General features: G+C 58.7%; 3 protein-coding genes across 5 annotated transcripts; 2 read left to right on the plus strand and 1 right to left on the minus strand.

Annotated features, from left to right (window-relative positions):
- Positions 1 to 4,230: 4,230 nt before the first annotated feature.
- On the plus strand, positions 4,231 to 8,649 carry ZNF513 (zinc finger protein 513; the record flags this gene model as incomplete). Of its 2 annotated transcripts, none has more annotated exons than XM_081904087.1 (4): positions 4,231 to 4,508; positions 4,705 to 4,857; positions 4,986 to 5,650; positions 7,512 to 8,649. In XM_081904087.1, 4 exons carry the CDS (start codon positions 4,231 to 4,233, stop codon positions 8,165 to 8,167), a joined length of 1,752 nt encoding a protein of 583 aa, XP_081760213.1. In that variant the 3' UTR covers positions 8,168 to 8,649. The 2 variants fall into 2 exon arrangements, with proteins under 2 accessions (XP_081760213.1, XP_081760214.1); XM_081904088.1 differs by having other exon boundaries at positions 4,359 to 4,508; positions 5,054 to 5,650.
- Positions 8,650 to 9,252: 603 nt separating this feature from the next.
- On the minus strand, positions 9,253 to 13,622 carry SNX17 (sorting nexin 17). Of its 2 annotated transcripts, none has more exons than XM_081904191.1 (15): positions 13,460 to 13,622; positions 12,721 to 12,795; positions 12,426 to 12,543; positions 12,260 to 12,324; positions 12,076 to 12,186; positions 11,743 to 11,833; positions 11,522 to 11,609; positions 11,356 to 11,425; positions 11,159 to 11,251; positions 10,792 to 10,995; positions 10,519 to 10,641; positions 10,135 to 10,212; positions 9,951 to 10,025; positions 9,812 to 9,856; positions 9,253 to 9,705 (listed from the first exon to the last, which is right to left on the minus strand). In XM_081904191.1, exons 1-15 carry the CDS (start codon positions 13,520 to 13,522, stop codon positions 9,586 to 9,588), a joined length of 1,419 nt encoding a protein of 472 aa, XP_081760317.1. In that variant the 5' UTR covers positions 13,523 to 13,622; the 3' UTR covers positions 9,253 to 9,585. The 2 variants fall into 2 exon arrangements, with proteins under 2 accessions (XP_081760317.1, XP_081760318.1); XM_081904192.1 differs by having other exon boundaries at positions 9,812 to 9,853; positions 13,460 to 13,620.
- Positions 13,623 to 13,989: 367 nt separating this feature from the next.
- On the plus strand, positions 13,990 to 22,994 carry EIF2B4 (eukaryotic translation initiation factor 2B subunit delta). Its single transcript, XM_081904116.1, has 12 exons — positions 13,990 to 14,149; positions 14,245 to 14,443; positions 14,545 to 14,724; positions 14,807 to 14,889; positions 15,897 to 15,988; positions 18,369 to 18,483; positions 20,024 to 20,100; positions 20,202 to 20,304; positions 20,599 to 20,726; positions 21,178 to 21,367; positions 21,534 to 21,714; positions 22,755 to 22,994. Exons 1-12 carry the CDS (start codon positions 14,099 to 14,101, stop codon positions 22,952 to 22,954), a joined length of 1,599 nt encoding a protein of 532 aa, XP_081760242.1. The 5' UTR covers positions 13,990 to 14,098; the 3' UTR covers positions 22,955 to 22,994.
- The last annotated feature ends 358 nt before the right edge of the window (positions 22,995 to 23,352 follow it).

Raw genomic sequence — 23,352 nt, forward strand, 5'->3', positions numbered from 1 at the left:
CAAGAGGCATCGCCAGCAGCCCTGGGACGCGACTCCCTGCTGCAGCCCCTCCTGAAGCGGCAGCAACCAAGGAGAGCCCTCAGGCAAGCTCTGTCCCACAGCTCTGACCACTGGGCAGGTCCCCCTCATGGTCAGCCAAAACTGGCTTCCCTGCCCGCCCGCCCCCTCTGCCTCTAGCTATTTTATGTATTCAGCTGGAGTCGGTTTTGGGGGGAGCTGGGCATGTGTGGCAGCAGAAAACCGGTTTATTTTCAAGCCTTTGAGTCCCATCCAGACGGACAACCGGGATGCCTCTTCCTCCGCCCTGAAAGACTTTCTTTGCCGGGCCCCGCCCAGTTCGTCTTCCACTGTGGCTCCAGCACTGGTCGCAGGAGGACCCTAACTGGACATGGAGCCTTTGTGCTTCTGTATATAATGCAAGGCAAGGGGATACCAAGGGCCCCCTGGGCCGCCCCCACACAATGGGAAATGGAGCGAGGGGGAGCTATTGCCACCCCACACAAGGGGTTCACATGTTTTGTTTTACCTTTTGATCATGCAACGTGAGATCTCTGCTGCAAGAGCAGGGCACTCTGCCTGCATTCCTCTCTCTCCCCCAAGGTTGATGTAAGAAACTCCCTTAAGAATCAGTGGCGAGACCCGGGGTGCAGTAATCAGTGTGTGACGGGGCATCACCTCTGAAGCAAAGCAGCCTCCAAGAGGGGCGTGGGTGAAGACCCCATTCTTCTGGGGCCCCCTTTCATCCCCAAAGGTTCCCTGGGGTGCAGCTGCTGCTGCTGTTCCTCCTCCCTGCCCACCAGGCTCCACCTGCAGAGGACAGGACCAAGAGCCCTTCCTCCACCCTTGGACAGCAGGGAGGGATCACTGTCTTACTCACATCAAAGTCTTGCAAGGATTCAACATATGAAGTGATGAGAACCAGGCAGGCAGGAATCCTTAAGCATTACAAATTCCCATTGTCCAGTGGAGATCGTTTTCTGAAGAAGAGCAAAGAAACATCTTTCCCCATCACAGATAGGAAAAAGGGCGTGTAGTGACAGGAAGAAGGAGAGATTATTTTTATATTGTTTCCCTTACCGCCACAAAAGTTTAGAGGATATGTGACTATCTAGCCATCATGCAATCTGTGATTTGGCTGCAGATCCTCCGACACACCTGGCAATGCTCGTTTCCCCCAAAGCTGTTTTTAATTGTGGGCTACTTAATATAAAGCAGACGTGTTTGGGGGCTAAATGTAGTCCCATAGGTACCCTGGAAGATTGGAGGGTTTGAGGAAGGGAGCCCACAATTGTTATGACACTGCTTCTCAAAACTATGGCGTGCCCAATTTGTCTATTTTGGGCAGAAGATGCCTGGCTGAGGCTCCGGAGGTGGGCAGTTTCCTTTTTGGCTTGCCGCTGTTCCTCTCCATGCCTTGCCCCGTCTTGGTCCAGGGATGCTCGCGGGGCCCCTCTGTCGGCAGCAGTGGCGCCGACTTATAAAAAATATTGGGGGGGCCCATACCGACTTATAAAAAATATTGGGGGGCCCAAGACCTCCAAACCGCTGCTGCTGGGGGAACGAAAGGGGCGAGCCCCGGGCTGCCCCGACCTTAAGTGAACCTGTGAGGTTGGCTGCCGCCGTGGGCGGCGAATATTAATGATGTATCATTTTTGTGCTTCATGCTGTGGCCACAGACATGTGATCTGATGGTGAATTTGGGGTGACCCAATGCAAAAATCCTGAGGATCCCTGTGGATCCATGTTTTGTAACCACGTTTTTGCACCATTGCAGCCCCAGGCAACAGTGGGTGCGTGATTTTTGGGGGGCAGGCTGTAGCCATGGACATGCTATGTGATCTGATGGTGAATTTGGGGTGACCCAATGCAAAGATCCTGAGGATCCCTGTGGATCCATGTTTTGTAACCACGTTTTTGCACCATTGCAGCCCCAGGCAACAGTGGGTGTGTGATTTTTGGGGGGCAGGCTGTAGCCATGGACATGCTATGTGATCTGATGGTGAATTTGGGGTGACCCAATGCAAAGATCCTGAGGATCCATGTGGATCCATGCTTTTAAACCACATTTTTGCACCACTGCAGCCCCAGGCAACAGTGGGTGCGTGATTTTTGGGGGGCAGGCTGTAGCCATGGACATGCTATGTGATCTGATGGTGAATTTGGGGTGACCCAATGCAAAGATCCTGAGGATCCATGTGGATCCATGCTTTTAAACCACATTTTAAGTGGGGAGGGAAGGAAAAACAGAACGGACAAGGAGCACGAGAGGGCTGTGCAGAGAAGCAGCTGGCTAAGAAGGCAAAAGTTTTCCCTCACCTACCCACCCAAGCCAGCCAGCTCCCGAGTGCTGGCGCTCTCTCTCTCTCTCTCCCCCTCCTGGAGCACAGAGACGACACTCTGCTTGCCTGGAGGGGAGCGGCTTTCCCTGCTCTTTGTTCCGTTTGAGCAAACACAGCAAGGAAACAGAGGAGGGTGGGCAGTAAGACCCTGAGGCAGAATGCAGGAAAGCAGCCGCTTCCTCTTTTTGAGGGAAAAATACGGTAATAATTTTCTTAAATTATTGGGGGGGCAGAGCCCCCCCAAACGAATTTTTGAGGGGGCTCGGGCCCCCTCAGGCCCCATGGAGTCGGCGCCTATGGTCGGCAGCCTCTCTGCGGACTCGGCTCCACCATCTGCCGCTCCTTCCCTTTGTGCTTTCTCACCGGCATGTGGGAGGGGGCTCCAAAGGGGTTTCAAACTGCGGGCGGCTTGCGGGTGCTGAGTTCCCGGGGTTACTTTTGGCTTCCATTCCACTGCTGTGCTGGGAGCGTGCAGGATCCCACCTACAGACTGCAATCTTATGCACACTTACTAGGGAGGAAGTCCCACTGATCTGAATGGGCTTACTTCTGAATAAATATGTTTTGGCTTGAAGTGCAAATGGTATGTGTTTTCTCTGCTGATGTTACACCCGCGTAAGATGGCCAGTTCTGCGGGGCCAGAGCATTGCCCGTGATTCTCCGCACCCTCCCGAAAGCAGACCTGGGTCAGAAAGAGAGCGAGCCAGGGCTTGACAGCTCGCCTTGTTTCAGGACGGAGACCCATTTCTCCCTCGGGGGAATTCTCCCTTCCGCCCTGGGAGAGAAGACCCGAGACTGAGCTGGGCGATTCTCGTCTTGACTTCTGCGCTCTGGGCATCCAAGGGGCTGCGCAGGAGGAGGCGGGCTGCTGGGGGGGCACGCAAAGCCCAACCTGCAGACCCCTTTTCCCACCCCATCAATGGGGCAGCAGGAGCCCCGCTTCTTTGGGGCCCCCAGGACTCCGACGTCACCGAGGGCGGGTCCATGGTGGCTTCAGCCCCGCCTCCCTCGCTTCCGGATTCCTGCGCAGGCGCGAGTGGAGGAGCATCCCTAGAGACAGAAGAGGAAAGAGTGATAAGAGCATAGACGGGGCTCTCCGGCTCCTCCGCTTCGGTCTCTCCTTGGCAGAGGCTCTCGTGGAGCTGCCGTCCACCTGGGGCTTCTTCTTCGGCGAAGCGGCGGTTGCCGCTTTTTGAACTGTAAATGCCCTGCCAGCCCTTGGAGCCCCAAAGACCAGGCTGACCCATCAGGAATGCAGCCCCAGACGGCCCTTGCGCGTAGAGTTCCAAGCTAAAACATGTTACAGATAGGTAGCCGTGTTGGTCTGCCATAGTCAAAACAAATTTTTTTTCTCCTTCCAGTAGCACCTTAAGGTATCTGAAGAAGTGTGCATGCACACGAAAGCTCATACCAAGAACTAACTTAGTTGGTCTTTAAGGTGCTACTGGAAGGAAATTTTTTTTTTGGTTTAAGCTAAAACATGTGACCCGCCCGGGGAGGGAAGAGCTCTCCCCGAGGAGGCGGCCCTCTGTTCAGCGGGCATAGAAACGGGGGCAGGAGGGGGAATTCCGTGGCTGCTTCCCCTGTTGGGGAGGACCAGGCGCCAGACAGCCGATCCCCTCGGGCACATGGAAGCTGACCCACTGCTGATCCCCCCCTTCCTCCCCCGCCACGTGGTTCTCTCTCTCTCTCCGAGGCCGATCAGGCTGGACTCTGGAGCTTCATGGCGGAGCATCTTCCGCCTTCGCCGTCGGGCAGAGAGGAGGAGCGGCTGTCAAGGCGGAGCCCGGAAGCCGGCGCCTCCAGACGCCTCTGCCCTTTGCGCTGAGTCTGCGCTCTCGCCGCCGCTCCCGGTCCTGCTCTCGCGAGGGCAGCGACTCCGCCTCCCGTCATGCCGCGCGGCCGGGAGCGGAACCGGAAGCGCGCGCGTCTGTGGCCGCCCGCCCCGCGGATGGGCGGGAGGAGGCGGAGCGGCGGCGGCGGCGGCGGCGAGAGGCGGGGCGTCGCGGAGGAAGAGGCGGGGCGGCCCCGGAGCAGCGGCGCCGAGCGGCCCGGCGAGCGGGAGGCGCCCAGGGCTGGAGCCGCCCGACGCCGCCCCGCCAGCCCCGCCGCCGCCTGGGCCCGGCAAGATGCCCCGCCGGAAGCAGCGCCACCCGCAGCCCGTCAAAGGTCAGCCGGGCCGGGATCGGGGGGGGGGAGGCGGGCCCCGTCCGGGCGGGTCAAGGGAGCCTCTTCCTCCTCCGCACCGGGCGGCGGCGGCGGCGGGGGGGTCCTTTTCCGGGTTGGGGCGGGGCTCCCGGGACCGTCGCGCCCGTGTCTGACCGGGGCGCCCCGTCGGCCCTCCTCCCGTCTCGCTCTCTTGCAGTGGACGCGGCGGGCGCGGCGGTCGATCCTCCGGGCGAGGAGGGCCTGGCTCCGCCGGGCGCCTTCCTCTCGGAGCACGAGCTGGAGCTGGAGGACGAGGACGACGAGGAGGAGAGCGGCGCCGCCGGCCTCGCCTTCGAGAAGGACTCGGAAGGTGCGGGGGAAGCGGGCGGCGGGCCGGGAGGGGGGGCGCATGGGCGGGGGGCTGCGCGCCGAGGAAGGGCTCCCCCAGGGATCGCTCCCCGCTCCCGCCACCGTGGTAACCCCCTGTTGTGCCAGCAGGAAAGGGACGGGCCGAGGTGAGGATGCCCCCCGCTGCCCCCCTGATGCCCCCTCCTTGTGTGCCGCAGACTCCCTTGGGGGGACGCCCGGACTCTCGTCCTACGTGCTGAGCGATGAGGAGTTCCCGCCGCTGTGCCAGGCCCAGGACAATGGTGAGGGGCCCGGCCAGGCTTGCCAGCACTGCGGCCTGCCTGCCCCTGCCTCTGCCGCCTGCTGCCCGCCAGAGGAAGAAGAGCTGGAGGAGGAGGAGGAGGAGGAGGAGGAAGGTTCCGCCAAGGGGCGGGTGGTCTTCTCCTGCCAGCTGTGCCCCTTTGCCTCGCACTACTCCAGCCACCTCAAGCGCCACATGAAGACCCACAACGGGGAGAAGCCCTACCGCTGCCCGCACTGCCCCTACGCTTCGGCCCAGCTGGTCAACCTGACGCGCCACCTGCGCACCCACACGGGAGAGAAGCCCTACCGCTGCCCCACCTGCCCCTTCGCCTGCAGCAGCCTCGGCAACCTCAAGAGGCACCAGCGGGTCCACGGCCAGGAGCACCCGCTGCGCTGCGGCTCCTGCACCTGCCGATGCACCCGGGGCAACCCCCTGCGGCGCCACAGCCCCGGGGCGCAGGGGGAGTCGGAGGCGGAGATGGAGGGGCCAGCGGCTGCGGAGCAGGAGACAGGTATGTGGGGCAGGCCGGGGGTGGGGGTCCAACCCCTTGCCAAGCAGAAAGACTTCCTGACCGATAGCCGCCCAACAGCTGCTTAGCAATCTCCAGTGAAGGAGAGTCCACACCCTTATTAATGAACTGGTTCCACTGCCAAACAGCTCTTACTGTCAATAGTAATAATACATAATAATGATGTTATTGTTTTTACCCTGCCCCTTTGGCTGGGTTTCCCCTGCCACTCTGGGCTGCTCCCAACAGAATATTAAAAACACGATAAGACATCAAACATGAAAAGCTTCCCTCAACAGGGCTGCCTTCAGATGCCTTCTAAAAGTCAGATGGTTGATTATTTCCTTGACATCTGATGGAAGGGCGTTCCACAGGGCGGGCACCACCACTGAGATGGCACTCTGCCTGGTTCCCTGTAACTTGGCTTCCACAATGAGGGAACCGCCAGAAGGTCCTCGGCGCTGGACCTCAGTGTCCAGGCTGAATGATGGGGGTGGAGAGGCTCCTTCAGGTATAATGGGCTGAGGCCGTTTTGGGCTTCAAAGGTCAGCATCAACACTTGGAATTGTGCTTGTACCAAGAGCCAATGTAGATACTTTAGCACTGGTGTTGTATGGTCCTGGCGGCTGCTCCCAGTCACCAGTCTTGCTGCCGCATTCTGGATTAGTTTTAGCTTCTGAGTCCCACCTAGAGCGCATTGCAGTAGTCCAAGCAGGAGATAACAGAGCATGCACCGCTCTGGCAAGACAGTCTGTGGGCAGGGAGGGTCTCAGTCTATGTACCAGATGGAGCTGGTAGACAGCTGTCAGGAATCTCTTCCTAATGTTTAATGGGTATCTCCTTCCTAGTTCTTTGAATCAAAGAAAGGAGATGCTGACTGAATGTTGGGAATAACTTTCAGACAGTAAGAGCTGTTTAGCTTTGGAATGAAAGGATATTGACAAGCTGGAAGGGAGACCAGGATGAGCAAGGAGTCTGGAAATCCCTCCTTACAAGGAATGGTTGTGGGAGTTGGGTCTGTGTAGCCTGGAGAAGAGAGCCAGAGTTTGACCCCAGGAGGGGAGAAGGCTCTTGGCCACTGCGAGTACAGGAGGCTGGACTAGAGGGGCTCACTGGCCTGATGAGCAGGCTTTTCTTATGTTTTTATCAATCCTAGCAATGTAGAGTTGGAAGGGGGAGCTGAGGGTCATCTAGTGCAGGAATCTCACCTAAAGCATTCCTGACAGATGACCATGAGAAGCCTGGAAATGCTGTCCCCTGGAAGATGGAGCCAGGTTATTTTCTGCTGCTCCAGGGGGCAGGATCTGAAGCCTTAATGACAAGGGAGCAGATTCTGACTTAACATTAGGAAGAACTTTCTGGAGGTGAGGGCTGTTTGAGAGCGGAATGGGCTCCCTCCTATGGTGCAGGACTCTTCTTCAGGGCTTGCAGGTCTTTCACCAGAGATTGCTTGGCCATCTGCCTGCGATTCCTCAGCAGCAGCAGCAGCAGCAGCAGTTCCTACGTAAGGGATTGGACCAGGGGACCCTGGAAGTCCCTTGCGACTGATTTTAAGCCATTCCCAGCAAGGTAGTGGGGAACACTCTCCTCAGACCCCTCCTAGCTAAATGAATAAACCCACAAATCCTTTTTTCTGCTTCCCAAGATGGCGGCCTCCTCATTGGAAGGGATCTTCAGCCTAACCTCTACGGGGTCGGCAGAGTCCAGCAGTGTGGGAGCCAGCTCTGGAGCAGATAAGAGGAAAGGGGGGCTCTTAGGTGGACGCTGCGTGCAGGAGCGCAGAACGTGGGTCACGTGTCCCAGGCTGCAGGAATTCCCTCCCCCAGCCCCCTTTGCCCCCCTCACTGTTCTTTCTCCTCCACAGAGCCTCCGCTCTTGGCCCCGGGCTCCCCATTCCTGAGGCCCGAGGACTCTGCGGCCGTCCTCCCGGAGCTGCTCTTCCCCTTCACGTGCCGGGCGTGCGGACTGGTCCTGGAGGCGGATGAGGGCCTGGGCGAGCCGGTGTGCGGGCGCTGCAGCCTGGCCGTGCTGGGGGCGGAGCAGTCGTCGCCCAAGGGCTTCTCATGCCAGCTGTGCCCCTTCGTCACCACCTACCCCAACCACCTGGCACGGCACATGAAGACACACAGTGGGGAGAAGCCCTTTGCCTGCGCCCTGTGTCCCTACGCCTCGGCACACCTCGACAACCTCAAGCGCCACCAGCGGGTGCACACGGGAGAGAAGCCCTACAAGTGCCCGCTGTGCCCCTACGCCTGCGGCAACCTGGCCAACCTCAAGCGCCACGGCCGCATCCACTCGGGGGACAAGCCCTTCCGCTGCCGCCTCTGCTCCTACTCCTGCAACCAGAGCATGAACCTCAAGCGCCACATGCTGAGGCACACGGGAGAGAAGCCCTTCCAGTGCCGCATCTGCCCCTACACCACCGGCCACTGGGACAACTACAAGCGCCACCAGAAGGTGCACGGCCAGGGCCTGCCCGAGGAGGAGGGGGGCCCCAGCCTGGACAGCAGCCTGCCTTGAGGGCCCGCGGGGGGAGACCGCAGGCACCCGCCACACCAAGGCACCCGCCTCCTCCCGGGTGTCTCTGCATAGGAATAGGCTCGGATGGCAGGAGGAGAAAGAGGGGGCCTCTTCCACTTGCCAAACAAGCCCCCACGCCCAGGACTGGGGGAAGCAGCTGTAGGGACCCTGGGGGGGGGGCAGTGCAGTTCGTGCCGGCAGCGGAGCACTGGGACCTCCTTGGCCAAAACGCAGCTGGGCACGGCCTGCTCCCGAGGATTGGGCCCTTTTCACGTCACCTGGGAAAGATTGTATCTGTGGGGCAGCAGAACACTCCTCTCCCCCCCCCCAAAAAAAGAAACCCTCTGACTGAGGGCGGTTCTTGGTGCTTTCCTGTCCTCTCTGTGCCTCCTCCCCAGCCCCTTTTAACTGTGGTTGCTGCTTGAGTCTGTGTAATTTATATTGTGTATTAATGCATTAAACTGTTTTCTTATCTTGCTTTATTTTGGCTGGGGGAGAGCAGCAGAACCGAAACTCACACGCGGCAACCGGCAGTGCTGGGAGATGGCTTCCCCCTCCCCCCCAGGAAGTAGGTGGTTTGGGGAGTCCCCCCCCCATAAATAGCACAGAAGGGGTAGTTACCCATTCTCTCTAAAGCAGGAGAAACGCGGCTCACACAACTCTCTGCAGTTCTATAGAACTTGGCAAAGACCAAACGTAAAACTTGGGCATTTATATTCCACCAAGTGCCACTGCGGTTGGAGCGATTGAGAAGAACGCTATAACACTCCCAGGGATGTGGATTATCCTTTAGAAACAAAGGTAGCTATTATTTTCTCTTTATTGAAAGGAGGGATATTGGGCGGGACTTGGGTTTTGGGACATCCTATATCGCACCTGGACATGATTTTGGTACTGCATATTTTAAGGAAAGGCTGTTATTTAAAGAAACAGACACTTGGTGGAATATAAATGCCCAATTCTTACATCTGGTCTTTGCAAAGTTCTATAGAATCGCAGAGAGCTGTGTGAGCTCTTTCCTCCTTTCTCTGTATTCCTTTGTGTTGCGTAAAGCAGGAGAAGGCAGGAGGAGAGGCAGACAGGACTTCCCAATCATGATCTATTTAATCATTGCCACAAACATTCGTTCGTGTTCATCTGTAAACAGCAGGGAGATTAAACGAGATTACAAGCCTAGCAGTTACACAGAAGTCTATTGGCCAGCGCCAGAGCTGCGTCGGATCGCTGGGCAAAATGTCCACTCTACCCTAATTTGGCGCGTATGGAGCTGAAGCCGCCAGCCGGCAACCCCACCCGCTGCCCGTCCCGGGGCCCGGGGGGAGCCGAGGTGGGGGGCGAGGAGCCGGCTGGGGTCGAGGCACATCCAGGTCAACCCGGGGGGTCGTACATTCCACATGGAGGCGGGGGGGGCAGGCCGCTCACAGGTCCTCGTCGCCGATGCCCTCGAAGGCGTAGTTGCCGTGGAAATCGTTCGCCCCGATGTCGGTGGCGGAGCTGGAATGGCTGATGGCCCTCAGGCTGACCGAGCTGAGCTTGCTCTGGGGGAGGAAGGGGGGAGTGAGAACAGGCTGCCCCTGTCCCCTGGGGGCCCCTTCCACAAGTCGGGGGACGTGGGAGGGGAGCAAAGGGAAAAGAGCTACTCACCGCAACCTTCGTGAGGGAGTCCCGGCTGCTGTCGGGCGAATCCTGCTGGGACAGGCAGACATGTCAGAGGAGACCAAGCCCCCCCCCGGGGGGGGGGGCAGGCTGGGGCAGGGGTCTGGTGGGGTTAGGGGCTGCTTACCAGGAGAGGGGGGGACTTCACGGCTTGCTGGCTGTCGGAGCGCTGCAGGGCTCCATTGGCTCGCCGGCGAAACATCTGGCGAAAGACCGAAAAGTAGGTTGGTCTTGTGGACCTCAAAAACAGGGTGGCTTTGTTTCCGCCCCCCACCCTGCCCCCAAGGTCTGCTGGGGGCCCAAAGCCTCACCTTGCGGATGCTGCCCCCGGACTTTTTCACCATTAGCTCATCCACCATTGACTGCAAGCAGATGCTCAGCATTATCGCCTGCAAGGGGGGGGGAGACCTTGTGACATTAGTCCCGTGTGCCACGCTGCCCCCGCCCCCCAGCAAGAGCCCCGGTTTTGCTGACCTCAGGCAGGAAGTCCAGCCTCTTGCGCCATAATTTTGGGGCTGTGAGCCAGACTAGAATAAAATCCGGTTTGCATTTCTCAAGAAGTGTTTGGAGTGTGTTATTGGGCAGGCATGCTCTCGAGTGCTGAAGCGGGTATGGGGCAGGGCAAGGGGGTCTCAGTGCGGGCAGAGGCGGCTGCCCCCCAGGGCCAAACCCGCCCCCCTCGCTGCTGGGCCTACCTGGGGGCTGGTGATGGTGACCCATTGCAGGCGGTCCTTGCTCATCAGGTACTCAAAAGCCAACTCCAGCTTCACCTCCGACTTGCTGCCTGCTGGGCCGGACGTCCCGTTATGCACGGGGACCTGGAAAGGAGGTGTGGGGGTGTGAAGCCTTTCTGCACTTGCGGGGGGGGGGGGGAGAGACACACCCACAAATTGCCAGGGGAGAAAGAGGGCCAAGAGGCAGCCAACTGGCCAGACGGGTGCATGAAAGGGGCTCCGCGCATCACTCACTGAGGACGTGACCCTCCAGCAGCGCATGCGCGTCACTTTGAAGCTGCCCTCCTTGATCTGGTCGCTGGGCAGCTTGACCTGGAAGTTCAGCTCGCTGTTCCCGGCGCCCACAATGACATGGCAGCCCTTCTCGGGGAAGTCCGTCACGCAGGGGTCAAACTTGAGATAGCCGTAATACTTGAGCGTCTGCGCCAGGCGGATGAACTGCGCCAAGGAAAAAAAGAGTGGGAATCTCAGCGTTTGAGGGGGTACTAAAGGGTCCTCCAGTCCACCCCCCCAAACCCAGGAATCCTAGGCAGCGTTGGAGCCCCCCAAACAGAGGAGCTGGGGGCTAGCAACGCCCAACCCACGCAGGGTCCCAACCAACCTCCTTCTTGGAGACTTTCTCCTGCAGGGACTTCAGCTGGCGATGCTGCTCTTTGTTTGCCAGGATCCAGCCCCTCTCAATGTCGGCCACCGTCTGGAAGGGGAAAGGAGAGGGATCTTGGGGCTGTACAGAGTTGGAGGGGACACCAAGGGTCATCTAGTCCAACCCCGTAGCCCAGTCAGGGTCCCGGTGCTCACCTGGGCATAGAGCAGGTTCAGCCCCACCCGCTGCTCCATCACGTCATCGTCGTAGGCGGAGTCCCAGTAGCTGCGGGGAAAAGGGAGCAGGTGCCGTTAGAGGGCCTGTGCTGGCTGGGGGTCTGGCGCCTGGGGTCCCCCCCCATGGCAGCTGCTGCCCCCTCACCTCTTGCGCAAAAGGATCTTGTACTCAGGGTTGCGGAGGCTGGTGACGGACACGTAGGGCAGCTCAAACTCCTGCAGCTTCCGGATGACTGGGAAGAAAGCCAACACAGAGCTGCAGCACCCAGACCAGCTCCCCCCCTTCCCGCACCCCCCCAATTCCCCCTCCTTTCCCTCCCCGATCCTGCCAAGCAAGGCGCACATAACAGCAGGGGGGCCACTCACAGGAAAAGGCCCCGTCCTTGGCTTCTCGCACCAGGAAGAGGTGGAAGTAGCCTATCAGGTCCTCTGGCAGGTCCAGCTTGGAGGCCACGGCCTGCGGACAATGGGGAGCAATTGGGGGGGGTCACCAAAAGCAGCTGCTTCCTCCCTCTTTCCCTCCCTCCCTCCCCTGGGAAAAAGACCTGCCATCTTAAGAAAGGCAGAAAACACATTCAAGGCGTTCAATTACAATCTGCTTTCACGTTTTAACTTTGGTGCGTCTTGCTAAGCGCCATCCTTAACGTCCTCTTGGTTTTGTTAATAAACCCTCTGCCCCCCCCCCAAAAAAGGCCTCACCTCCAGGACGTCCTCCGTCTGGTCCGAGGTGAGGAGCTTGACCTTGACGGTCTGTCCGTTGGACAGCAGCACCTCCAGCTGCACCTCCTCTGTGGGGATCTGCTGCGTTTCCTGGGGGGGCACAAAGAGGGTCAGTGCCTGGCCCTTCGCCCACCGCCCCCCCAACTCACCTGTCCTGGCTCACCTGCTGAGCCTTGCGCAGGAAGCTGTTGAAGATCTCGCTGCCTCCCAGCAAGGGGTCCTGGCGCACTGGGGGGGGGGCAGAAGGACGAGAGAAGGGCAGCTGTCAGCCGGGGGGGGCTCCTTGCTAGCCCCCCCAGACCCTCAAGCCCACCTTCCCAGGGACTCACCTGCCTGCATGTATTTCTCTAGCTGCTCCCGCCGCTGCTCCACCTCCACGGGGGTGAGGGTGAAGATCTTCTTGGGGGGGAAGGCGGGCACCACGTTGGCCCCATACTCCTTCCGGAGCTGCAAGGAGGGAGAGCGTTTCTGTGCCCAGCCTGGCTCCGGAACAAGGGGGCCAGACCCCCCCGCCCCAAACACTGGGGGGAAGCACTCCGCCAACCCCCATCGGCCAAGCATGCAATCCACTGGAAGGGACCCCCGAGGGTCATCCAGCCCAGCCCCCCGCAATGCGCCCCCTACCTGTTCATGCAGGCCCAGCAGCTGGCTGTAGCGGACCTGGCAGTGCAAGACGCCGTTGACATGGATGTTGTAGGCCTGCCAGGGGAGAGAAGGGGGCGGGTCAGGGGCCAGGCGGGTCGCACCCCAAGGGCACTCACGGGGGGGGGGGCAGAGCAATCGAAGGGGCAGCAAGCACGGCAGGGGGGCCTGAACCCGCTCCTCCCACCTTCTCCTCCAGAAGGAGGCTTTGGGGGGCCGGAGCAGGAAAGTCCGTGGCCCCCCAGCAGGAGCAGAAGGGGAGGACTGGGTGCCCAAGTGGCCGCTTGGCGCAGCTGGCACACCCCCAGGCTGGCTGCCGATGGGACCTCTCCCTTCTCGCTTGGAAATCGACGGGGGGGGGGCGGCACTGGTGTGACTCTGCCCGGTAAGTGGCGCAGGACGGGAGGCCCCGAGCGCTGCGCCCCACTAAGGCCCTCTGGCCTGGCTCTTTGGGGGGGGGGGCAGCCGGAGCCCGCGGAGCCCTCGTCCCGCTCCTTCCCCGGGAAAGAGAAGAGGGCAGCCGGCCAGCCCGGCAGCGGAGGCCGCCCCGTCGCGGCCCAGGCGGACACCCCACCCACCCGCGGCCCTCTGCAGGCCGGCGGCTCCCGCGAGCGGCTGGGGGGGACGGGCAGAGCGGGGCTTCCTCTCCGGGGGGCGTCGGCGTTTCCCTCCCTCCCGGGGGGCGTCCTCCTCCTCCTCCCCCCCCCGTCCAGCCACGCACCACGTAGGCGGCGTTGGCGCCGTCCGCGGCGCGGCTCTCGGTCTCGGGGATGGAGAAGTGCATGGCCGCTCGCTTCGCCTCGCCCTCCGCTACCTCCGGCCCGGGCGCGGGCCCAGCTCCGCCGCCCCGACAGCCGCCGCCGCTGCCGCCGCCATCTTGCGCAAGGAGAGGCGGGCCCCGTCGGGGCGGGGCGCGGGACGGGGAGGGGCGGCCTGGCGGGGCGGCTCCTCCCCCTCGGGCTCGCCGCAGACCGGGCGGCGGCCACGAGGGGCGCCAGCAAGCCCAGCGCCGCCCCTCCAAGCCCCGGGGGCGAAGGGCAGCTGGACGGGGCCGTCGGGGGACTCCTAGCCCTCCGGGGGGAGGTGGAGGGAGCCGCCCCTACCGCGAGCAGCCCCGGAGGGCTCGGGAGCCCGTCCGCTCCGTCTCGGCCGGGGGAGGAGGCCCCGCCCGCGACGGCATCCCGCTCCCTGAGGCTGCCTAAGCAGCCGCGGCAAGGGGGGCATCTCAGCCCCGCCGCCCCGGGGGAGGCGAGCGGCACCGAGGGGGCGGGGCTTCGGGCCTGGCTCCTCCCCCTCCGCTTCTCGTCCGGCTCGGAGGGGGCGCTGCAGCATCCGGTGGCGTCGGAGAGAGGAGCCGGCGATGGCGGAGCGCAGCAGCGGCGGCGGCGAGGCCGGCGAGCGGCCCGGGCAGGTAGGGGCGCCGCCGGGGTCCGGGGGGAGGGCGCCGTCGGGGCCGGCTGCCAGTCTTTGACGCCCCGCGGGGCTCTGCTCTCGCGTCCCCTGCAGGCGCCGTCGGGGCTTCCGAGCGCCGAGGAGAAGCTGCAGCAGCGGCGGGAGAAGAAGCTGCAGAAGAAGAAGAAGCAGCAGCGCCGCGACGCCGGGAAGGACGAGGCCGGGCAGCAGCAGCAGCAGGAGGCGGCGGCGGCGGAGGGTCCCCGAGGCCCCCTCCCCGTCGCGGAGCCCGCGCCGCCGCCTCTAGCGCCAGGTCGGGGCACCGGAAGGCGGGCACCGGGTGGCGGGCTGGCTCTTCCCCGGCTGGCTGCTCTCCGCTGACCCTCCGCCGCCTCCCCCTCCTCTCTCCCGCAGGAGCGGAGCCTCCCGCGCCGTCGGCGGGCAAGAGCAAGGCGGAGCTGCGCGCGGAGCGGCGGGCCAAGCAGGAGGCGGAGCGGGCGCTCAAGCAGGCGCGCAAGGGCGAAGCGGGGCCCCCCGCCGGCGCCGCCCCGCCGGTGCCCAAGGCGCGCCCGCCGCCCGGCGAGACCCAGCCAGGTAAGGCGGCGCCCCGACGGGGAGGGCGCCCGGGGAAAGCGGCCGCTGTCCGGCCTCACCGCCTCCCCGGCCTTCTCCGCAGGGGTCAAGCGGCTCCCGGAGCACGTGCAGGTGGATGATGCGGCGGCGCAGAAGAAGCTGGCCAAGAAGCTGGAGCGACAGCAGGTAGGCGAGGGGGGAGGGGGGACCGCGGCTGCCTCCCCCCTTTCCTTCCACCTCTTTTATGCCCCCGTAACACCCCACAAGTTTTGCGCATTTGTAAGAACTTCACGGGTTAATCTGGCAGCACCTGCCCTCTGGAACTCCCCGCCTCTTGATCTCAAGCAGGCGCCCTCACTGTACCTGCTACAAACATTCTATTGGAGTTTGTCTAGACCAGGCATCCCCAAACTTGGCCCTCCAGATGTTTTGGGACTGCAATTCCCATCATCCCTGACCACTGGTCCTGCTAGCTAGGGATGATGGGAGTTGTAGTTCCAAAACTTCTAGAGGCCCGAGTTTGGGGGTGCCTGTCTAGATGCTTAGGAAGTGACTTAAGTTTTAACCTTTTAGCGTTTTACCTTGTTGTATGTTTTAAAGTGCTGTTGTGTAAGAAAATCTTTAAAATGGTTTCCAAAAAGGTAGCACAAGGAAATCAAGAAGCTATTATTTATTATTTCTTGATATTTATTAAATTCGTACGTAGCTCTTCATCCTAGATCTCAGGGCAGCTTGCCCCATAAAAATACAAGATAAAAACACAAGAGACATAATAAAAACAACCTCCGCTCCACTCCCCCCCCACCCCTCCTGCAAGCACACTTAAAAGCACACCTGGCTGGTTAGTCAGCAATGCTCTTTGTAGTTAGTGCATCCATTTTATGAAAACGTAATAGTTATGTTGAGATGTGGGGGGCCCTGGAAGGCAGGCCCACGTGGCGGAGGTGGAGGGGGCTCTTGTGGCTCAGGAAGGGAGATCTGGGGCGGGGGGGGAATCCATCTCCCCCTTCCCTTTGGCAGCTGGTTCCACCGATGGGGCACAGGAAAGGGAGACAGCAACAATTGCAGAAGGTTTCCCCAGGGGCACGGAGGGCAAAGGGCGGTGGGGCACGGCTGCCGCTTGCAGGGGTGCAGAGGGTCTTGACTCCTGCCCTCAGCCCCCCTTTTATACTTCTTCCTCTTCCTTGCTGCAGGTGCCTCTGAGGCCGGATTACGGGGCCAAAGTCAGCCTCTTCTCCCACCTCCACCAGTACAGTCGCAAGAAGCTGCTGACGCAGCAGATGAGGTGGGTGCCCTCCAGGGTGGATAAAAATCCGTGGTTTTTTATTTAAAAAATGATTTTATTTTATTTAAATCAGATTTTTTAATTTAAATTGATTTTTTTAAAAAAATGATTTTGGAGGAAAAAATCTTACTAAAGATAGTTTTGGATTTAAGTTACATTATAGTCCAAAGGCTATTCATCAGGAAGTAAGGGTTTGTTTTAAGCTTTTCATGTGTGCGAAAACTCAGTCTAAGGTTTTTTAATAATAAAAAAAAATGTTTAACCACATCAGTTAACAAACATAGATACATGCTATAATGTTCTTATTTTAGTAAATAAATTGTTTAAATTGTTATTAAGGAAATCATTATTTTTCTCCTTCCAATAAAGTACAGCAGAAAAGTTTTCCAAATATAAACAGTTAACTTATTAAGCCTCACAATAATTTCATAATTATCTGTCTATGTGTTTCTAATAGTATAACCTAATCAGTAATTTTTGATAACTACACTGAAAATTTATTATTCCAAAAATGAAACCTTCTTCTAGTTGTAAATATTAAGATGATACCAGCAGGAATGAATCTTTCTGTAAAAAAGTGATTTAAGTCTTACTGACTAGTGATTTAAATTGTTTTGATTTAAATCAAATCCACCCTGGTGCCCTCCTGGCGCCCGTCCGTCACGTTCCGACCCCGGGAGCTCCATGCTCATGCTTCCTTGGAGGGCTCCGTTTCCCCCATCCGGGCTGTGGGGCTGCCCCATTCGTTTTATGCTGCTTCTCGCTGGCTTTTGCAGATTTTGTGATGGGGCTGTTTTTAGATGGATGATGGGAAAAGGGAGGAGGAAGTTGGGGCTGCTCCATCCAGCTCAGCCTCGCCCCTTACAGCCGCCGTGGGGCTGAGCCCAGGGGCTGGGGCAAGAAGGAGCCTCTCCCAGGGGGGACCTTGTGGCAGAGGGGCGTTCCTACTGCATTGGCACTTCTTAATATTATTTATTTCCCAGGGTATATAATTAGAAGTAGAAGATGTCATTCAATTCCCATATAAATGCCCAGTGTCTCAGATGCCTCTGCCCCGTCCTGCCCCATCAGGCTGCCTGCCCTCAGATGCCATCCTCAGCAATGGGGCACCCAGCCAGTCTCCCCATGGAAACACAGGAATAACGAGGGTACTACTAATAATTCTTTATTATTTGTACCCCAGCCATCTGACTGGGTTGCGCCAGTAACTCTGGGTGGCTTCCAACGAAAAAATAAAGGGGCGAAAATCAACCACCACCAAACATTAAAAGCTTCCCATCAGAGGACTGCCTTCAGAAGTCTACAAAAAGTTATATAGTTGTTTAATTCTTTGGCATCTGCCAGGAGGGCCTTCCACTGGGCAGGCACAACTCCTGGTTCCCTCTAAATTCACTTTTTGCAATGAGAGAACTACCAAAAAGGCATTTCATTTTATCACCTCTACTTTTCTTTTTTGTGGTATCTGAAAAGGGGGGGGGGACAGCAATAGCATCGCTGCTTCACAACCCGCAACCTTTCCCCTTCAAAAAATGTGTTGAGGTTTTGTATGGCTTTTTAGAAATGAATCTGTGAAGCGGGAAAAGTACCAGTTTGGCAGTGAGCACACAAACCACATGTGTTTTACTCCAGTTCCTTTATTATTGTTGCTGCTGCTGTTATTTCAGTTTATATATCACTCTCCAAAGATCCCAGAGTGGTGTGCAACATTTAGAACGTTATTTATATGCAGCATAATAATAATAACAGAATGCACAGCAAAACAAAAATAATAATAACAACAACAACAGGGGGGGGGCTTTAACAAATATAAGTTATTTAATGGCCAGAGGCCTGGGTAAAGAGATATGTTTTCACCTCACGCCTAAAGATGTTGTTGTTCTTAAGATTTATATACTATATACTACCCTTCATCCTAAGATTTCAGGATGGTTCGCAGGATGCAATGATGGTGCCAGAAGAGCCTCGCTGGGGAGAGCATCCCACCACAGAAAAGGCCTGTTCTTTAGTGGGTGCTTTAATAATAATAATAATAATAATAATAATAATAATAATAAATATTTCTACCCTGCCCATCTGGCTGGGTCTTCTCAGCCACTCTGGGCGGCTTTCAACAAAACCTTAAAAAGAGAATAAAACTTGAAGAATAAAACTTTCCTAAATAAGGCTGCCGTCAGACGGGAAGCCCTCACAAGCCAAAGTGTGGGGAGAAAGGAAAGTGGGGCCGAGTGCAGAGTCGCAAGGGGCATGGAGTTGGGTCGTCAAAGTCCTCTGAAGGGAGGGCAAGAGTGGAAAGCAAACCTGTTCTGTCATGTCCTAGAAAGGTGTGGCGCCTGTGTGAAATGACTCACGATGCCTTTGTGTGTTCCTGTGCTCCCTGCAGCATCCCAGCCTCCGCCATCCACCCGGCGGTGGTGCGCCTCGGCCTCCAGTACTCTCAGGGCACCATCAATGGCTCCAACGCCCGCTGCATCGCCCTCTTGAGGGTCTTCAAACAGGTGGGTGGGGTTGCGCAAAGGTGGTTTGCTGCAAGGAAGCGCCAAGGGAGGCGCAATGCAGCAGAGGAGCCTGACTTCACACCCACACCCTGCCTGGCTGCCAGTCAGGGCTGGCATCGCACTCGCATCTCCCGGGTGAGCAGCCCAGGCAGTGGCAGCATCCTGGCGTCACTGACATTTCCGGAGGCTCTTCAAGGGCAGCCCCAAGCAGAGGGTGTGCCAGCAGTCTCAAGAGAGGAGCTGGCCTTTCCAGAAAACAGGCGCAGCCTAAGTTGGCGCCGTGGCTCCTGTCTGGGTGGGGGGAAGCAAAGCCAGGCTCCAGGGGGACCCCATCTGCAACATGGCAGTGCGGGAATTTTATTCCTGCTGTTGGCCTCCGTCTGTCTCCAGAGACAATGGAGTGTGCCTCCGGGGGTGAAGTCAAACTGCTGCATTGGAGGCAGTAAAGTGACCTCCCCGGGATGCAAACCTGGGCAGCGTGTCTGGAGGTCCAGGGCTGCGCATAGAACAAGACCCCCCTTGATCTCGCTGATGGGGTCCAAAGGAAAGCAGAGCAAGACATTTGGCACCAGCTTGGCTGCAGGAGTTGCGGGAAGGAGGTGTGCCGAGTGCCATCCAACCATCTTGGGGACTCCGCTTGGGTTTTCTCCTGACGGGATGCGGGTGGCGCTGTGGTCTAAACCACGGAGCCTCTTGGGCTTGCCAGTCGGAAGGTCGGCAGTTTGAATCCCTGTGGAATAGGGAGCTCCCATTGCTCTGTCCCAGCTCCTGCCAACCTAGCAGTTTGATAGCACACCAGTGCAAGTAGATAAATAGGTACCACTGTGGCGGGAAGGTAAATGGTGTTTATGTGCAATCTGGTTTCCATCACAGTGTCCTGTTGCGTCAGAAGCGGTTTGGTCCTGCTGGCCACATGATCTAGAAAGCTGTCTGAACAAATGCCGACTCCCTTGGCTGGAAAGCGAGATGAGCGACATAACCCCATAGTCACCTTTGACTGGACTTCATCGTCCAGGGGTCCTTTACCTTTTTACTCCCGAGCCTTTTCTTCCCCCAAATATGTCCCACAAGTAGAGGTTTAGGATCTGAGTTTTCCTTCTCGTTATTGTTATTATTAATATATGTATATCAAATTTGTATACTGCCTCTTCAAGGCAGTTCACAGCAAAAAAATACAAGATAAAAATACAGAAAAACCCCAAACAAACCAATAATCCACCACTCCCTCCAACAACAACAAAAATATTATTATTAAATTTATATCTCCCTGCCCCTCCAGTTTTCCTAATATTGGTGCTCAAGATCAGAGTCGTCCAGACAAGGCAGAATTAACCTATGGAAGCAGCATTGGCAACTAGCCTTGGGGGCTTTGGAAGGGCTGGGTGGGATTAGGAGAGGTCTATGGGTGGCCTGGGTCTCCTGTGCCCCTGCAGAGGTCAGTGGGTCTCCCAGGAGAGGCGTCTGGCTGGCCCCTGGCAGAATCAGGGCGCTGGGTAACCTCGCTATCTCACGGTCGCTGCCCCTCTTGTTGTCCCGGCAGGTGATCGGGGACTACACCACCCCAGCCAACGAGGAGCTCTCGCGGGACCTGGTGAACAAGCTGAAGCCCTACATCAGGTGACAGGGAGGGGCTGGCCCCCTTGGGGAAAGAGAGGCAGGAGGGCAGGCAGCCATGGGGGGGCCATGAGGCTGGGCTGAGCGCTCCTTTCCTCCTGCAGCTTCCTGAACCAGTGCCGGCCCCTTTCCGCCAGCATGGGCAACGCCATCAAATTCCTCAAGAAGGAGATCTCTGCGCTGCCCGCCTCCATGCGCGAGGAGGAGGTGAGTCCAGCAGCGCCTGGGGGGGAAGGGGCCTGGGCTTGCCATGGGGTCCATGGCAGGCGCAAGAGGGGCACCGTCTCTCTGCCACGCTCCCTGGCGGGTTTGAGTGGCAGCGGAGCCCACCACAAGCTGCCAGACCTCTCTGGGTTCATCCTTGGGGTGGTAGCCCTGTCACTGGACCAGCTTGGGAAGCAGAGGGCTTCTTGGTGTCCTCCAGGGGGGCAGGCGGGGGCTCCTCCCCTCACGGAGATGGGCGAGAGAGCGTGGGGTGATCAGGCCCCCCTCCCACGACAGGCCAAGCGGGACCTCCAAAAGGCCATTGACAGGTATGAGCGGGAGAAGATCGTCTTGGCGGCCGAGGCCATTTCCAAGTCTGCCTTAGAGAAGATCAACGACGGGGACGTCATCCTCATCTATGGATGGTATGGAGTCGAGGGTCCGGGGTGGGCACCCTGCTGTAGGCGGCAAGGGTCTTGTCGGCTGGGGAGCCCAGGTGTTGGAGGGGGCTGGCTCCCGGGAGGCCTGTTGGAGCCCGGCCTGCAGCTCCTGCCCCTGGCTGGGCTGACCTGTGCCCCACGAGCAGGGCCGTCTTACCCATAGGTGCTAGGGGTGCGGGACACCCGGGCGCCAGGCTCTCAGGGGCGTTAGGCCCTGGGGCCCGAGAGCTGAGTCCGGGGAAGAGACCATCCGTCGGTCGGAGCGCTGTGGTGGGCTCTGCTGCGGCAGGCTGCACCGTGAGTTTGGGGGCAACCGAGAGCCCGTGAGACGCTGAGACAGCCCTGCCCGTGAGATGGGTTGTGAGAGCAGCGGAGGGTGGGAGGTGGCAGGAGCAGGAAGGCCCCTCCTCACCCCTTGCCCCTGTTTGCCTGGCAGCTCCTCCCTGGTGACGCGCATCCTCTGCGACGGCCACACCCAGTGCCGCTCTGCAGGCCGTGCCTTCCGCGTGGTGGTGGTGGACAGCCGCCCGCGGCTGGAGGGGCAGGAGACGCTGCGCCGACTGGTCAAGCAGGGCATCTGCTGCAGCTACGTCCTCATCAACGCCGTCTCCTACGTCTTGCCTGAGGTGAGGAGGTGGCAGGGGAGCAGGGAGGCTCTTTCTGCTGGCAGATGGACTCCGCAAAGGCTTTGTGCCTCTGCCCTGGCCGAGTCTGGGTGGGGGCTTCCCCCCGGCACCCTCGCTGGGCGTGAAAGAGTGCCGAGATCCCCAGCTCCGCTTCCTCCCCTGGCAGGTGTCCAAAGTGCTTCTGGGCGCGCATGCGCTGTTGGCCAACGGCTCCGTGATGTCGCGCATGGGCACCTCGCAGATCGCGCTGCTTTCAAAGGCCCACAACGTGCCGGTCCTGGTCTGCTGTGAGACCTACAAGTTCTGCGAGAGAGTCCAGACCGACTCCTTCGTCTCCAACGAGCTTGGTACGCTGCAGGTCCCTTGGGGGGTGGGGAGTCGGGGAGGTCGCTAACAAGAGAGGGAGCAGCAGGGATATGCCCAGCTGGCACTTTTTGATTAGGATAATAATAATAATACCCCGCCCATCTGTCTGGGCTTCCCCAACCACTCTGGGCGGCTTCCAACAAAACTAAGACTAAGTCTGTTTAGCGCTTTAAAGGTCAGCACCAACACTTTGAATTGTGCTCGGAAACGTACTGGGAGCCAATGTAGGTCTTTGAAGACCAGTGTTATACAGTCTCGGCAGCTGCTCCCAGTCACCAGTCTAGCTATTGCATTCTGGATTAGTTGTAGTTTCCGGGTCACCTTCAAAGGGAGCCCCACGTAGAGCGCATGGCAGTAGTCCAAGTGGGAGATAACCAGAGCATGCACCACTCTGGCGAGACAGTCGTCGAGCAGGGAGGGTCTCATCCTGCATCCCAGATGGAGCTGGGAGACAGCTGCCCTGGACACAGAATTGACCTGCGCCTCCATGGACAGCTGTGGGTCCAAAATGACTCCCAGGCTGCGCACCTGTACTTGTGTCTTGTCAGAAACAGTACTTGTGTCTTGTCAGGATTCAACCTCAATCTCAATCATAATGCCATGAGAACACCCATTTCCCTCCCTCTGTAAGTTGAGAGGGTCCTGGGGTACGTACAGGGCACTCCCTCCCTCAGCTAGCAGGGGCAACTGTCTGCCATGGCAGCAAGCGGAGTGGGGGAAGCCTGTAGGGCCCCGGGAAGCCCCTCTAGCCTGGAGCGGGGCTGCTTTCTTGAGGCTGCCCAGGACTGTTGCCTGATCTCCTGCCTCTGAGCTCAGGAAGCCACCTTGTCCTCAAAGATGGGCAAGGAGATGCTGCTGAGCTCCTTCTACATGCCAAGCAGAGCCCAGGCCCTTGCACTCAAGCCCCCTTATTGGGGCTGCCCCAGAGCATGGCCTTGGGAGGGAGGGAGAACCCTAAGCCTCCTCTTGCCTGGGGGTGGGGAATGGCATCATCTCACTGACCCCGCTGTGCCACTTGCAGATGACCCCGACGACCTGATTGGTGGGAAGCCAGGGAGGACCCTGCTGGCCGGCTGGCAGGAGAGCAAGTCTCTGCGCCTCCTCAACCTGGTCTACGACGTGACCCCCCTGGAGCTGGTGGACCTGGTCATTACGGACTTGGGGATGATCCCTTGCACCTCCGTCCCGGTTGTGCTGCGGGTCAAGAATGTGGAGCAGTAATGCCAATGGGCTGAGGGCAATAAACCTGTGTGTGCCCTGCTCCCTGCCTCCGCTGTGTGTGTGCCTGAGCGCATGGACAGAACAGGACCACTGGAAGACCTTCCCGAAAGGGCTTGTTGCCATGGATGTGTCTCAAAGTGGGGGATCGACGTGGAGCCCAAACTCTGGGCTGGGATGCGTGAAGGGGCTTTTCTGGTTCCCTCTGAACAGAAAGACACCCTTTCTCCCTCATCGGTTGGACAAGCCAGCTCTGTAGATCCAGCCCCATCAGCCTGGCACTGCATCCCCACATTTCCATCTTGCTTTGACAATAGAGGGGCAAACCCTCCCGATAGGCCCCAAGGTGCTTAGAAATCTTTTAAAGTAAGTATTATTATTTATTGAATTTCTATAGTGCC

The sequence above is a fragment of the Podarcis melisellensis genome, assembly GCF_964234715.1.
Source record: "Podarcis melisellensis genome assembly, chromosome: 3".
NCBI lineage: Eukaryota > Metazoa > Chordata > Lepidosauria > Squamata > Lacertidae > Podarcis > Podarcis melisellensis.

Excerpts from the sequence above, each read along its gene's own strand:
- SNX17 (XM_081904191.1), bottom strand. The coding sequence starts at position 13,522 with ATGCACTTCTCCATCCCCGAGACCGAGAGCCGCGCCGCGGACGGCGCC. Across the intron at positions 12,325-12,425 it reads AGAGAAATACATGCAGGCAG|TGCGCCAGGACCCCTTGCTG; the intron begins GTGAGTCCCTGG and ends CCCCCCCCCCAG. Across the intron at positions 10,213-10,518 it reads TCACCATCACCAGCCCCCAG|GCGATAATGCTGAGCATCTG; the intron begins GTAGGCCCAGCA and ends CCCCCCTTGCAG.
- EIF2B4 (XM_081904116.1), top strand. The coding sequence starts at position 14,099 with ATGGCGGAGCGCAGCAGCGGCGGCGGCGAGGCCGGCGAGCGGCCCGGG. Across the intron at positions 14,725-14,806 it reads GCCCGGCGAGACCCAGCCAG|GGGTCAAGCGGCTCCCGGAG; the intron begins GTAAGGCGGCGC and ends CCTTCTCCGCAG. Across the intron at positions 20,101-20,201 it reads AAGCTGAAGCCCTACATCAG|CTTCCTGAACCAGTGCCGGC; the intron begins GTGACAGGGAGG and ends TTCCTCCTGCAG.